This window comes from Cinclus cinclus, chromosome 1, assembly GCF_963662255.1.
Source record: "Cinclus cinclus chromosome 1, bCinCin1.1, whole genome shotgun sequence".
Lineage (NCBI taxonomy): Eukaryota > Metazoa > Chordata > Aves > Passeriformes > Cinclidae > Cinclus > Cinclus cinclus.
Genome location: NC_085046.1, coordinates 110,345,084 through 110,359,500, shown reverse-complemented (window position 1 = coordinate 110,359,500; position 14,417 = coordinate 110,345,084). Strand labels below are relative to the sequence as shown.

The following is a 14,417-nucleotide window of genomic DNA, read 5'->3' as shown; positions in this document are numbered from 1 at the left end:
GGACAGAACACACAAGAAAAAGACCGTCCTCAAGCAATCAGAAAAATCCATCCAAAAAATAAGTGAAAAACCTGCCACATTTAGTAAAAATTATTTCACTTCGTTACTGGACCTAATTATGTACTATCCTATACTGTCACAGCCTTTGAGGAATGGGAAAATCTATGCTGTAACCAGACTCCTTGCCATGGTTAATAATGCCTCCTTGCCCTCAAACACATATTCTTTGCATGTTGTAAAATCTAGCCGTATATTAGAACCAAAAATTAAAGGCAACTGGCAAGTGACTCAGGGAAAGGACTGGGCAGTCAGGATCTAGCTGTGTTAAATTTCGCTGTGTTGAGCTAGATGACACAGAAGTATGAACTTTGAGAAAGCACTTGAAAGACCTTTGCCAAATGCTTGGAGGAGAAAGATTTTGATTTTTTAGTCTACATGGTCTCTACATTGTATCTGGTACAATGATGTGTGACCACAACACCCAAAGCTAGCACACTGTGCTGGTTGTCCCAGCCGTCTTTATGGGAAAACGTGGTTGGGTAAAACTGCTTTTCCCAATTATCCACATTCCTCCAACTAAGTTCTTGCGCAGAGGTTTTCATTTCAGTCACAAGAGCATGAGGAACAAATGAGCGGGGACCCTGAATGGCTGAACAGTAAATCCAAAACAAGCCCAAGGGCCAGTATATGATGACACCGCATAGGTAATTTCCTTCTGCATAAAAAGAACCCCCTAACGCTTAGGAAGCATTTAGTAGAATAGCAAAAATGAACAAAAATGTTTTCTATCAGATTACACCGAACAAGTTTCCAGCAGATTTAACGAATGGTGCACAACATTCCAGCAAAATTTTGCTGGTTTGCATTACAGTGAAGAATGTAGCACATCAAAGCTTGAATTTGCCGAGTAAGAAATTATTCTTCCGGTCCTCAAAAGACCAGTTGACTTTAAAATTAGAACGAACTGAGCCCTGACCACATTTGTAAAGGCAAAAGAGAACCAAATCACAGACACGATCTGTAGGAAAGTCTAGGTACTCCCGACATAAGTTTTCCCACCTGCATTTTGAGGTTAAGGCTGTAGGCAGGGAACACGCATAATTCATGAGCTGGGCTTCCACAGCCTCACAGAGCTTTCAAGAGCCTGTCACATTCTTCTCAAGTGGATCATTAAGGCTAGTGTACCTAAATGGATGGGTGGAGGAAATTTATCTGAACAGAAGATTAGAAGTGATTCAATTTTGGGAGATAACCCCACTTTTTTTCTTGGTAAGACAATAGCTCGACCATGTGAGTTGACACTGGTATGTGGGGCTACTCAGCAGTTTCACACACAGATTCTGTTGTGCAAATGAAAAAGAAAAGCACTATAAAGCTTCTTTTTGTGAACCATAAAGGTATAATTCTGACATGATGACGGCTGATGTAATCAATACTTTCATGAGGTTAGGCTTAGAGAGGCAAACAAAGCTTTTTATAAGGAACTTTTTGAATTCCTCTTGACTGAATAGAGTTCATCACTGACAACTGGTGCGACTGTGACAAAGATGAGAGGAGTGGAAATTCAGGCTGAGATCGTTTTACATTGGCAAGGAATCTTTTCTCTGTGTAAAACACACTGCAAGAAGTGGCAAAAGACCTGTGAAGAAGAGGAATCGAGACGATGATCTTCAGTACAACCTACTTTTGGAAGACAAAAACCACTTGAGAGGGAAGTCAGTGCTGACACTTTCTATTCCAAACCTTTAACTATCAGAAGGACTAAATTATCTGTGAGAAAGTTCATTCCACACCTCCTACAGAAATGCAAAGCATAGTATAGACAAATTTTCCTGCTTTTCTTTAGGTATCTGTGTGGTTGCCTGGATGAATGGAGGTGTCAGAATTGTAAGGGGAACACTCACCGACCAGGAAAGGAAACTGTCATATTGATGCAAATAGCAGAGAGCATTACTTGTCATACTGGAGTTCTAAAAACAGAACTTCTCTCCTGCCTTCCTCATTCTTTGTTTTGCAGTTGCTTTTGTTATTTATTTTTAAATGCCCTCCTGACTAACTAGCTTCCAGAAGAAGAGGGGAAAAATTGTAAAAGCAAAATCTGGGAGAAACCAGAGAAGGATAGCTGAGCCATCAGTTTCTGTAGACTAAACCCTTAGGTCCAATTCACCCTGTGCTACTGCCAGCCACTTACATCATTCATAGCAAAAAAACTTTAACAGTCCAAACTGGTGGGTTCAAGACTTGCAGGAATACCGCTTATTCACAATATATCCTAAAAGCTAAACACAAACTATTTTATGCATCTGCATAGCTGCAGAGCATTAGTTAAATGGAATAGTTCTTAAACAAGCAATACGCCATTTAAAGATGCAAATCTCAGCATTTGCTGCACTAAAAGTTTTTATAAAAAATACTCTTGAATCCTGGAAAGCTTTTTCGTTGGAAAGGTGCACGCTGTTCTAGTGTGTATATATATATATATCTATATCTATCCTATGTCAGCACAAGGAGCCTTCATGTAAACACACAGCCGGGAGTACCATGAGTAACAACTCTGTTTCCATCAGAAGCCCTTTATCCTGCGTAAGAGGTCTGCACGCTAATGGATGTCCTAGGCTAACGCTAACTAGCTGCAGCTGGCTCGCGGCTATAAAAAGCATTAATGAAAACATAAATACTGACTTCTCCGCTTCCCTCGAGCCCGTACGTCAGGGCTGCGCAAGGGCCCCTCTTTCCAAGAGGTCTGTGTGAATGAACGGGCTGCTCCGAACCAGCTGGCTCTGGTTCCCCGGGCTTGTTTACCGAGCAGCGTGTGCGCGGGGGACGCGGGGGGACGGACTCACCGCGTGCCCTCCCGCAACCCCGCGCTCCCAGGGAAGGCTGGGATCAAGGCAGGGAATGTCTGCTCACCGCGGGACGGGGAAGCGTCAGGCTGCACAGCCGCTGAACGCGGCTGGGCTCGTCGTCCCCGCGTTTTGGTGTAGAGGTGTCGCCTCGCTGCGCCGTCACAGGCTCGGTTCACGCAAATAACGCAGGGAGCTGAGGGACAGCACTTCACACCTGAGAACCCGAGTTCTGCACGCTCCCCGAACTTACTGCACTACTCACATCTTTACTGTGCCAAATACAAAACTGAAACGCGGGGGGGGGGGGGGCGGAAAGGAAGAAGACAGGTTTGTCCAGGACACATAGAGAAAAGGAAAAAGAGCGTGTCTTTCTACTCCGTGGAACTAAGAGTTGTAAATTGATTCTAAAAACATCGGCATACTGAAGCGCCACAAGAATCGGCAATTTTTATCAATCCACATTGTGCGCACACAAAATCTTCATTGCTATTTGACTAGTGGACTGTTTATCTACTCTGTTAAAATGGTTTTATCGTGAAAGCAGTTACTTTGTCACCATCTGCTTCTATGGATTTCAGCAGGTGACCTCAGAGAGAGACAAACCCTCCAGGTGTCGACAGGGAGGCCAGGCATGTTGGCTCGCTATCCAATATGCTGGGCTAACCACAAGCCTGAATCAGTAAATTAAGAATCATACCTAGCTTTTATTTTCATTTTTATAATGGAAAACTGTTTATACACAAGGTTGATCAGTAAATTTGGGGATCTTAATCAAAAAAGTTTAGGATACCAAAAAGTACATTTATCTTAAAAAAAAAAGTTATTTCAAAATATCGTGATTCTTCTTCATCATGATTTTGTTCAATGCATGACTTTTTAATTTCTTCTGATTTGCACGACCCAAACAGCAAATGCAACCACGCAGATCACCCCCAAGCACAGCTTCTATGTATTCAGCAGGGATCAAACAAATCACAGAATGTAACCCATTTGTCTACTATGCAGGAGTTTCCTAAATGTAGCATACAGATGTTATCCTATGAGGTGCAGCCCTTGCAAGCATTTAAAATGAAATTAGAAAGAAATCCAATTGCAATTCGTAATTTGCTGAAGTTGCAGCCTCTAAACCAGATGTGACACCTCTTTTTGCTCTGAATTCTCCCCCTTCTCCTTGTACATATAAGGCGATTTCCAACTAATTTCTTAAAAATCCACAACCTTAGTAGAGTCTCTTCCCACTTGCACTGTTGAAGCATAAACAGCCTGAGAGACACTGATTTTTCTGACTGTTCATGCATTCACTTCAAATACCTGTTTTCTCAGGATGTTATTGTTATGATTCTCCCTTAAACCCTAGCAGTACAAATAAAAAAGGTGACTCGGATACACAGAAGCACCAAGGTATAGATGAGCTCCTAACTCAGATATTTTTAATCAGGACTAAACAGCCCAAGCTGCAGCAAGAAAGCTTTGGCAGTTTACAGCTCCCTTGGAAAGGAAATATCCGCTTACCATTAAATTAAATAGAAATAAAGAAATTAAAAACACTTTTGGAAAGATTAGGCACCAAGTGTCTTTGCTAACATTGTCTTCCACTTCCCACTTACATTATGTTAATACACCCAGTTAATTTATAGCTCCATATTGAAGATGTGACATAACTTGTTCCAATCAAATTAATTTCCTCGCACATTTTTCCTCATGTCAAACAGAATTTACAAATTTTGGCATTTGTTCAGAGGCAGTGGAAAATGCATAAAGCCATTGTTATAGGACAAAGACAAGAACATCTGTAGTTGTCATGACTAGAACATAGTTGAATTCAATAGTGGGGAAAGCTGCTGCCTCAGAGAGGAAATCCACAGCTTCCAGCAGACCAGGTTATTCACAGCTCCATCCAACACGGTTCTGAGCACATCCAGGGAGGGACCACCCACAGTCTTTCTGGGCAACCTGTTTCAGTGTCTCAGAACTCTTACAGTAAAGGTTTTTTTCCTAATATCTAATCTAAACTCACGCTTCTTCAGTTTAAGGTCATTCTCCCTTGTCCTATCACTATATGCCCTTCTAAAAAAATCCCTCTTTAGCCTTGCTGCAAGGCCTCTTCATATCCTGGAAGGCTTCTCTAAATTCTCCCCCAGAGCTTTCTCTTCTCCAGGCTGAACAGCCCCAACTGTCTCAGCCTGTCAAATGTGAAACACCTTTGAAGTACACTTTGCATTCACTCCTGGCCTCAGGCACATGCAAAGCATGTTGTCCAGAGGAGTCCACAATGCAGTCCAGCACACTTCCAATCAAGTATCTACACTGAGCATGTTACATAACCATTTTGAACATATATCAGGCAGTATGTATCAGTTAAATAATCCCTTTTTTTCTCACTGTAAAACTAAAATGAAAAAAATAAGTAAATCTCTCTTAACTGCCAACCCACTCAAACCCTTACAATGTGAACTGTAATATAGAGCAAGTTGATCCCAGGCCTTTGCTCATCACTTTCCCATTTGAGGAGCATGCTCTCCTCCAAACCCTATAAAGTGCCCTTTAGTTAAAGAGAGAACTGAAGCATTAACTGAAAAGAGTTTGAGTATTTCAGCACAGTAGACCCCTACCCAGTGTGATGCTGCTGACAGCCTTTGGCTGGGAGAAATGGAACAAAACCAGCAGCCACCAGTCTGGACTGGCTCGTGAATATAAGATAACCTTGTTACAACTTACATACCAGTTTAAAATCACAGTGCTTACTGAAAGAACTAATTGTCTTCTCTGAGGAGCTTTGTTTTATTTGCATTGTTTGCTGTGTCCTCATCTTTTGCATTGTATAAAAGGAAGTGTAGAAAAGCTTAAGATACAGATGTCCAGGCCTATGTTTCAGCAACACTGTCCCTTTCAACTTAATTAATAGAGTGTGCCCATAATCTGGACAGAACTGTGCAATCCTGACTCTTTGAGACTCAAGACCTCCTTTTCCCCAAAAGAGTATGTTTGTAATAACTTTTCCAAGGAGTACTGATCTGTTATATGCAACAGACGCTTTTACAAAGCTGATGATACAAAGTTACTTCTTAGAATCTTCCATTTTGCAAAACTGCTATTACATAAAATCTGTGCTGATGTTTTTCTGTTTGTACACTACCTCTGAAGATACTTAAGGCTGTGCATACAAAGACTGTTTACCTGACCAAGTGGCAAAGAAATTCTGTGCAGTATTCAGGTGGTTAAATTTCTCTCCCATCTGCTAGCTCACCTCCATCCATACACTTATAACACTTATCACTGCTCAAGGTTCTTGCCTTTGGATACGATGGTAGAAGGAAAACAAATTCCAGAGACACAGTCTGACTTTCACAAAGGCTTCTGAGAGCTTCAGCACAACTTTAACACTTCCTCCAGGAAGTTGTATAGTGAGTGAAATGTAAAGGTGTAAAACACACGTGGAAGATTTCTGCTCTCAGTTCCATCAACCACGTTACTTTCAGAGATACAAAAATTCAGGGGGAAGACCAAAGCCAAGGGTAAGATTCCACATCTTTCACGTAGGCTGCCTTACAATAATTTTTGACAAATAACAGGTGCTGGAAAGTTACTATTCCTGTTTGAAACCACCCAATGTACAACAGCACACACTTTGATTCAGGCTCTAGGGCTGGCAAATTATGTTTTCAAATTGATTGCTTTTTTCTCCCTAGACTGGTCTCTACTGTAGGATAATGTACAGGGACCAGTTACTCTTCCCATTTTCACCATTTACACAGTCCCTCAAAAACAGCCAATTGGGTGCATAGAGCCATGAAGCAAAGGGCAGTGGGAAATGAGGTGTTTAGGTGCAATAAAGCTTCTCCAGATTCCTAAAGCCCTGCATGTGATCATCAGAGGTGGAAGGTGTGAAATGGTATGGTTACAAGGTGGGGAACACACAGCTCTACATAATGATGCTTCTATACCACTTACCTGTCTCTCTGTGCTACTCTACAATTTCTCTGTCATGGGGAGTACATCAGTTAGTACAGCTACTCCTCCTTCTTGACCAAAAAAAAAGGCCTGGGGTGTGTCTGTCTTCTGTCAGCACATGGGTGCCCTACTGATCAGTCTAAGCACTTGAGCATGGAGGAAATAAAGCAACCAGTGTCTCCTTTTTGCTAGATGCATACAGGAGCCTGCACACACAGTATAGGCCATCTAATAGCTGGGTTCTATTCCTGTTCATTTGCTTTCCAAGGAGACTCAATCCCTGTCACACTTGTGGTCTGTGCTGGCTATTGTCTTCTTGAGTCTCTTTCCTGTACCAGCATTTTTTGTCACTGCCCTGACATATTTTAGAACAACAGCAAATTGTTTAATTGCCTATTCCCAGCACGGGGATGAAAAGCGCTGGTGTACACTGAGGGGTCCCTTTTTTTTTGTTCATTTGTACAGAGTATATCAGATAACAGGGCTTTCACCTTGCCCTTGGACAGAATAAGATTATGTAAATATTTAGCACTGAAAAATAAACAGCAATGTCAAATTAACAAATTGTTGTACTATGGTGGCACTGGAAGTAGCCCAAGTTCCATCTAGTTGTCTGCAGCATCAGCAGGGAAAACAGACTTTCAGGGCTATTCAGACAACAGCTTGGGGAAGCTACAGTGTTAACTATGTAAGACAATTTAAAGTATTAGTTGGACAGTGTGACACTAAAGCTGTTTTTCCAACAGTCTTTTGTCCTTACTCTCTGTTTTGGTGGCTCCAGTTTGAGAATTACAAATAGAGCAGGGTGGAGGCAAAAGGGGATAATCCAAGTGTCAGGCAGTCTTTACTGTGAATAAAAAAAAAGGAAAAAAGAAAATGAGAGAGAGAGAGACTTCAAAGCAGAAACCAGTTACTAGAGCTCGAACCACAGCTATTAGGAGAACTATTATAAGTCTGTCAAGTAGCAATTAGACTACTTTGGAAGAATATTAAGAACATGTATCTTCACTTCGGAGAAGGAACTGAAGAGGGGAAAAATAGAGAAACCTTTTAGTTTATGGAGTACTCTCTACTGCATTTCAGTTACTTATTTCCTGTTTATTTTCCACTTGAAAAATCACATCCCAGAAACATAATGTAATTTTTAAAAACTTGCATTTATGACCATTCCATTTAAAATGTTTTGCTGAAAAAAAAAAACATAAAAAAGAAATGGAATGCTGTAAACAGATTTAAGTCAGCCACAAAAAACATTCTGACAGATGTTAGCATCTGTGAACATGGATCTTTTACGACAGTCCTTTCCAATCTGGGCTCTTTTCAATTAAGAATACCTCCAGAGTTTTTTATGTTGTTGTTGTTGATTTCAATATGCTTTATAAAACTTAAGGTAGGTTTTCCGTACCAGAGGGACAACTTTATTAATCCATCTCTTTGGAATGCTAGTTGCAGCATCTGACACTCCACTTCTGGTCATGCATGTTGCCAGACAGGTTAACCCATTGACTAGATTTGTGTTAAGATAAACAGCAAAGATCACTGGATGAAGAAAAAGAGAGGGGAGGGGAAGGAAATCCAACTAAGAAATTAATTAGTTCTACAGGATTATCATTTGCCAATAAAACTGTTTTACTAAGAATTACATATGAACAGGCTACTCAGAGACTTGCAACAACTTGCTAGACCACAATGAATTACAGCAACTGACTATCATGTTCCTTTGGGCTTGCTCAGAAAGAGAAATGTGATTTTCCTCACTTTTATTTCTTCCAGCCACTCAAACAAATCCCCATGTCTTCTAAATATTTTGCTCCCAAAGGGTCCTGCTTGCATGGTGGCAGACCTTTCCACCGCTCTATGATCTGGCAAATGGAAAACAAAATAAAGAGCAAAACTGAAAGAACTACAGATGACTACTGCAGAGGTGCAGATCACACTAATTTTTAAAGTAAACATATGGTCTTTCTTTTGTTCTTGGAATAGAAAGCTATAGCAGGCTTTGTTCAGGTAGGAAACATGCCAAGAGAAGTGAATGGAAAAATTTGTCTAGTCACCCCACAGATTTTAAAGTGTGGAATCACAGCTATAGCTAGCATTGTCTTCTACCAGCAGTGGTTAATTCTTCCTTCATGACAACACCCTTTTCTGTCCAGCCTCCTCACACAAATCCTCTGAGTGCTCTGACCAGTTTAACTGCCTAATAGTCCTAAAAAGTGCATCTATTTTAGTTACACTGACAACCACACTGCCAGCCCTGTCCTTTAAGGCACAAAACTGACCAGCTCTATTTTTTACTAAGCTCACATGGCCTGCTCAAAACAAACAGATACTGGCAGGAGCAAAATCCAAATTATACACTGCTTTATCCCAGGAACACAAAGTACAAGGCCGATGCAGTGAGTCAGACACCTCTGGGCCAGTGAGCTCCTCAGGTTGACAGGAGTCTCTTTGGGATCCTAGTACTTGTAAGCCAGGACATTTTCAGAAAAGAATCAAAACAATTGGGTTTAGACAAACATGTGTTGTGTCATTAAGAAAAGTATCTCCCTGCCATCAGAGGGGACAAGGCAGCAAAAAGTATGCCAGGAATGCTGGAAATGGGCAGACAGTCACAGTGAGTCATATTTTCTAAGAGTTTTTTCCCCCCCCCCCAAGAAACTCCTTCAGCATGAAAAGTCCATTTGCAAGAGCAGTTAGTTATGGGGGAAAAGGCAAATATTTCAACAATAGTACAGGGAATGTGGATCCAATTTATGGACAACAGAAGCCGAAGAAGTCCTCAGTGTCTGCAAAGATTTCTCAGCATCCTTGGAAAATGCTTTGAATACTTTAGCTGAGCAAACTTCAACCCTTCCAACATGTCCTTTTGTCTATCAGTAGAAGGTCATACTCCACACGTGTATTTATGAACAATAAATGCTAGATGCATATAGGCAGCCCCATAGTTTCTACGTTTCACAAGTGTTAGTTTTAATGAATTAAATTCATCTGTTTCCTTACAATCAAAATAGAAGTTTCCCCCACTATTTGTGACTCTCTTACTAGAAACCAGATGCCTTGAACCAAATGCGTTACTTCCCCTACTCCACGTTTGATTTCATGCTTCTTTTCAGCTTATTGTGGTGGTTTTTATGCTTCCCTGTGACAACAGCATCTAGGTTATTGTGAAGTGCTACAAAAGAAGATATGCAACAGAACAGCCTGTTTAAAATACTAATCAACTAGGTATTAATCTACCTTGATATTTAATTAGAATTTTTTGTTTATGAAACAATGAACAATCTAACAAATCTTGCCTCAAAATACAAACCTTGTTTTCCTGGCAGTTTTACTTCACAGAAAGAAGTTTGAAAAGGAGAAAGTAGGGTTTTTTAGTTACAAAAGAATAAGTCATCAGTGGGTTCAAAGGACTATCAGAGGGCATTGGACCCTTTTGCTCACTATCAGGTGACAGACACAGACATTTCTAGTAGAGGAGAAGTCTCATGTGGATGTTTATCAGCCATGGAAATAGCAGCTGATAAAGCAGCAAGAGGTGTTTTTCACTCCTCAAGTTTGTAAAAGAAGTGTTCATTCTCTTTGCAAACGAGAAAGTGGATTTTTTTTTTTTAATTCAGGATCCAAAACACAGCCTTATAGTTGTGAACAACAACAAACAAGCTGTTTTCTGAGCAGAGACATCTATGAAATTTGAGGAACTTTTAAGAGACCAGTTTAACAACTGCACATGAGAACACCGAGCTACAGCGTGTATACAGAAGCAACAAGCTCTCATTTTTTATTTTATTTCTATTTCATGTTTGACATAAGAAGTGCAATCTGAGATTTCTGTTTTCTTGCACCCCATTCCTGTGAAGGGTGTGGGCTCAGGCAGGTTAACTACCTCAAATTGTGAGACTGCAACTTGACTGTAGTTTTGATTAAAAGTTGGAAATTAAAAAATCAGGTTGAATAACAGTCTGTCAGCTGCCCTGACATTTGATTAAATGTAGCTCTCTGGAAGAAAACCTACACGGAGGAGTACTATCCTCAAAACCACATATTGATGTGGGCTGGTAAAGTACTTTTCCTCTTACTTTTTAAAAAATATTTATGTTATATAAAGAATTAATTAAATACAAAGCAAAGAGTGCAGACAACAAGATGTATCAATAATTTTTTAAAAAACAATGTTCAATGTAACTATTATATGTAAAAGGGCTCCTAAAAATGTCGGAGACAAGGCTGTTGATTATTACTTTCCTGTGGGTGACAACTGAAGTTGTATTTTAGGAAAGAATAAACTTCCTAAGTTCCTTCTAGAGGAATTTTATTGATCAATGACTGCTGTAAATTACCCAGAGGCCTACAAGGTAGCAAGAACTGAAAGAATTCTAGTATTTCAAAAGCTCAAGAAGAAGGACCACTGAGGACACCACTATCCACCTGCATGGTAGCTTAGAGGAACTCAAATTCTTCAAACCTTTGAAGAAGCCTTTCAAAGCCTATTGCAAATTACATCTGGAGAGCTCTCAATAGGACCTGTTAAACTAATTGCACATCTCCATTCAAGTCCCAAACTCTGCAGGAAGAAATGTTTACTTATGCCCTGAAAGGCTGAACTTCGAACCTTAATATAAGCTCCTCCACTCTAACTCACTTTAATAATCTTCCTGAGTGAAAAAAAGTCTAATACATACTACCTTTCAAAAATTTAAGCCAGCATGAACCAAAAGTTAGTGCAAAACCAAAGGAAGAAAATGCAATAACAGACACAGCTATCTCAGACCCAGGGCTGCTGAGAAAGACTGAAATCAGTCATCGGTCTCAAGCCTTGAGGATCACAAAAGGAGAAGAATTCAGTGGTTCAGTATTGGTCAGAAAGGAAAACGCAATTATTTTTTGTATTTAAGAAAACAATTCTTGATTCCCTCCACTGTAAACAGAACAGTGTTAAGATCCAAAGACTAAAACATAAGAGGCTAAAACAACTGGTTGAAAGCTGTGTGTTCCATGGGGTTTGCGTGTAATGTTTCTGCACTGCTGGTTATGTTTTGACACCACAACACTTTTTACTGCAGAGGAATCTTAACTGCTGTGGCCTCCAGATTTCCATAAGTCAACAGGATCTTTTTCCAGTGACTTCACAATGGAAGCATACACCTATGTTTTTCTAATAGCATCTATGCAAAATCCTCATTATAGAAAAGCCCTTCATTTCTCTGTCTCTCTATGTATTTCTTTCTTGTTTCAAAAGACCATTGCATGAGCATAACTTACTAGCAGAGCATACCAGAGACTGAAATAGGCAAATGGGATGTAACAACTATTCTCTGAAACTCAAGGAACAGTATATGATGTTCTCAATTAACTTCTCATTAATTCATTTACAGTGTTCCTGTCATCTGTTGGTGACATACACTATAGACAGATCCTTCCCTTCTCTGGGCAGGACTACTTCTATGTCACACTACACCTAATTAAAGAACTACACCACACCCATCAACAGCCCCATGTCCTTGCTGAGCATGCTTATTCCCCACGAGCTGACAACTAAGAATGGCGTTTCTGAACTCACTCTTCTTTAGTTTCTCATACATCACAGCCTCAACAAAAAAATACCCATGCATCTTATTACTCACCTGACGTTTGGCGGATCTGAATTCGTGACAGGTGTTGTACAAAGAGGCTTGCTTCCTTGAGTGTGGCTTCTGTACCCTTCTCTTGCAGGCAAACAGTACACCCTTTGGATAACGACTCGTACCTGCACTTCTCTCCATCCCACTGCTCCCTGGCTTTCCACCATTTCAAGAAGAGAATCATTAACAGCACTCAGTGCTAAGGGATGCCGTTTTGAATCATTGTTGTTACGGGTTTGTGGAGCACAAGCAACCTAGTGAAGGAAAACCCATTAAGAGAAACATTCCAGAGAACCTTGAAATTCTGCAGAGCTAGAGAGGAAAATGCCATCATAAAAAATCAAGTTCAAGTGCAAAATCAGTTTCAAAATATTTGCTACTCCTAAAGTAACTTAAAGACTAATGGCCAGTTATTTATTGTGCATTTTCAATAAACACTCAAGAGAATTGCACATATGGTGTGCTTCTGTATTTAACAGGTGCTCTGGACTGAGCTAACTCAACCCCTGAGAGATGAAGGTGACACCAGCAGGAAAACAGAACTGATATTAGCCCTCATGATTCTTCCCCTTGAATGGAGTTTCCTTTTTACTTCTTTGATGTCCTGTTCCTTCCTCTTCTGAAAAAAAAAGGGTAAAATCCATCCTGAATGCTTCCGGACTTTCAAACAAAGTTGGAAATGAACACGTGTCTAGTTCTATAGACTAATAAGCTAGTCCTCAGACTTACACATTTCAATGGAAAATATTTCAGTGTAAAAGAACTAGATGATTAATGAAAAATATAACACTTTTAAAGCAAAAACTTTATTTTGTCACTACTTTTAAAACATATTTTATTAATATAACCTTCCTAACTTGCAAAATAAATTTCATGAATACTACAGTTTGCTTTTATCCAAATGAGTAATGTAATTTATCTTAATTTTTAAATAAATCCCTCTCAATAAAGATTGTAGGCAAGCATAGACTAACATGGTCAATATACATAGGTCCCTTTGGAGCATGAGCCAAATTTCAATTTTCACAATTAAACCTGTTTTTATAAAAAGCAGTGTGCCAAGAAAGGTTTTCAGAATATCACCGTCTGTGCCATAAGTATTATACACCAATAAAGAAGGAGAATTTGCAGTATTTAAAAGAAAATTGTGGTACGACACTATCCTTTGTCTACAAAGTGGTTGCAATAAAACTTGTCTACCAAGTTTTAAATGAAGTGGTTTGTTTGTTAGGAGCCATGAGGGGAACAAAATTGTTCTGGTTTTCAAATACCACAGTAGAAGCTTTTTACAAGTTAGAGTTGAAGCAAGAAAGGCAATTAGGATTTGATTTATGTAACATTTTCATTCCCAGGCCTATAATGGGAATTATATATAAGGTAAACACAAAATGCTGACATTCATGGTTCTTCAAACTTGAAGGGCCAAACTTCTCAAATATTACGAATCTTTTAGGTAGCCAACATAAAGCTTTTACAAGAGCCTTACTTTCAGAAAGTGTTGGCACACACTGTGAAGAAAACAAATCTGTTAAAATACCTCAACTTGTACAACCACAGCTACAGAAATGCAGAGTCAGTAGTCACTTTAATACAAATACAGTCAAAATAGGAAAACAAACTGAAGGGGTGGGAATGGGGGGTGATGTTATCAATTGATGCTTTAAAGAAAGGATAGGATTGGTAAGCAAATGAGTTAAGACATAGAAACAGAAAAAAAGAATGTTTATTTTAAATAGCATCTTCAGTGAGTTAGAAGAAAAAAGCCATTTTTTAGCTATTCAGCTATAAAGAGGAAAAACAATGAAAAACCAAGTTATAATTACTATTTCGTACAGTAGTGAGATTTCAGCAAAATAACCTCACAGCAGTTCAGCATTTGGATGGACCAAAGCCTCCACTAAGAAAATATTATTAAAATAAACATTCATATTATTCAGCCTTGACTAAATGAAAGGGGAAACCAAACAGGTCGTAATTTAGAATTTTTGTTTTTCTTATGATT

General features: G+C 39.5%; 1 protein-coding gene across 1 annotated transcript in view; it reads right to left on the bottom strand.

Annotated features, from left to right (window-relative positions):
* SPIDR (scaffold protein involved in DNA repair) overlaps positions 1 to 14,417 on the bottom strand; it is a 191,544-nt gene that overhangs the window by 52,770 nt on the left and 124,357 nt on the right. The window contains exon 10 of the mRNA XM_062488813.1: positions 12,419 to 12,669. Coding sequence (XP_062344797.1) covers positions 12,419 to 12,669 — 251 coding nt within the window. The remainder of the gene's footprint in view (positions 1 to 12,418; positions 12,670 to 14,417) is intronic.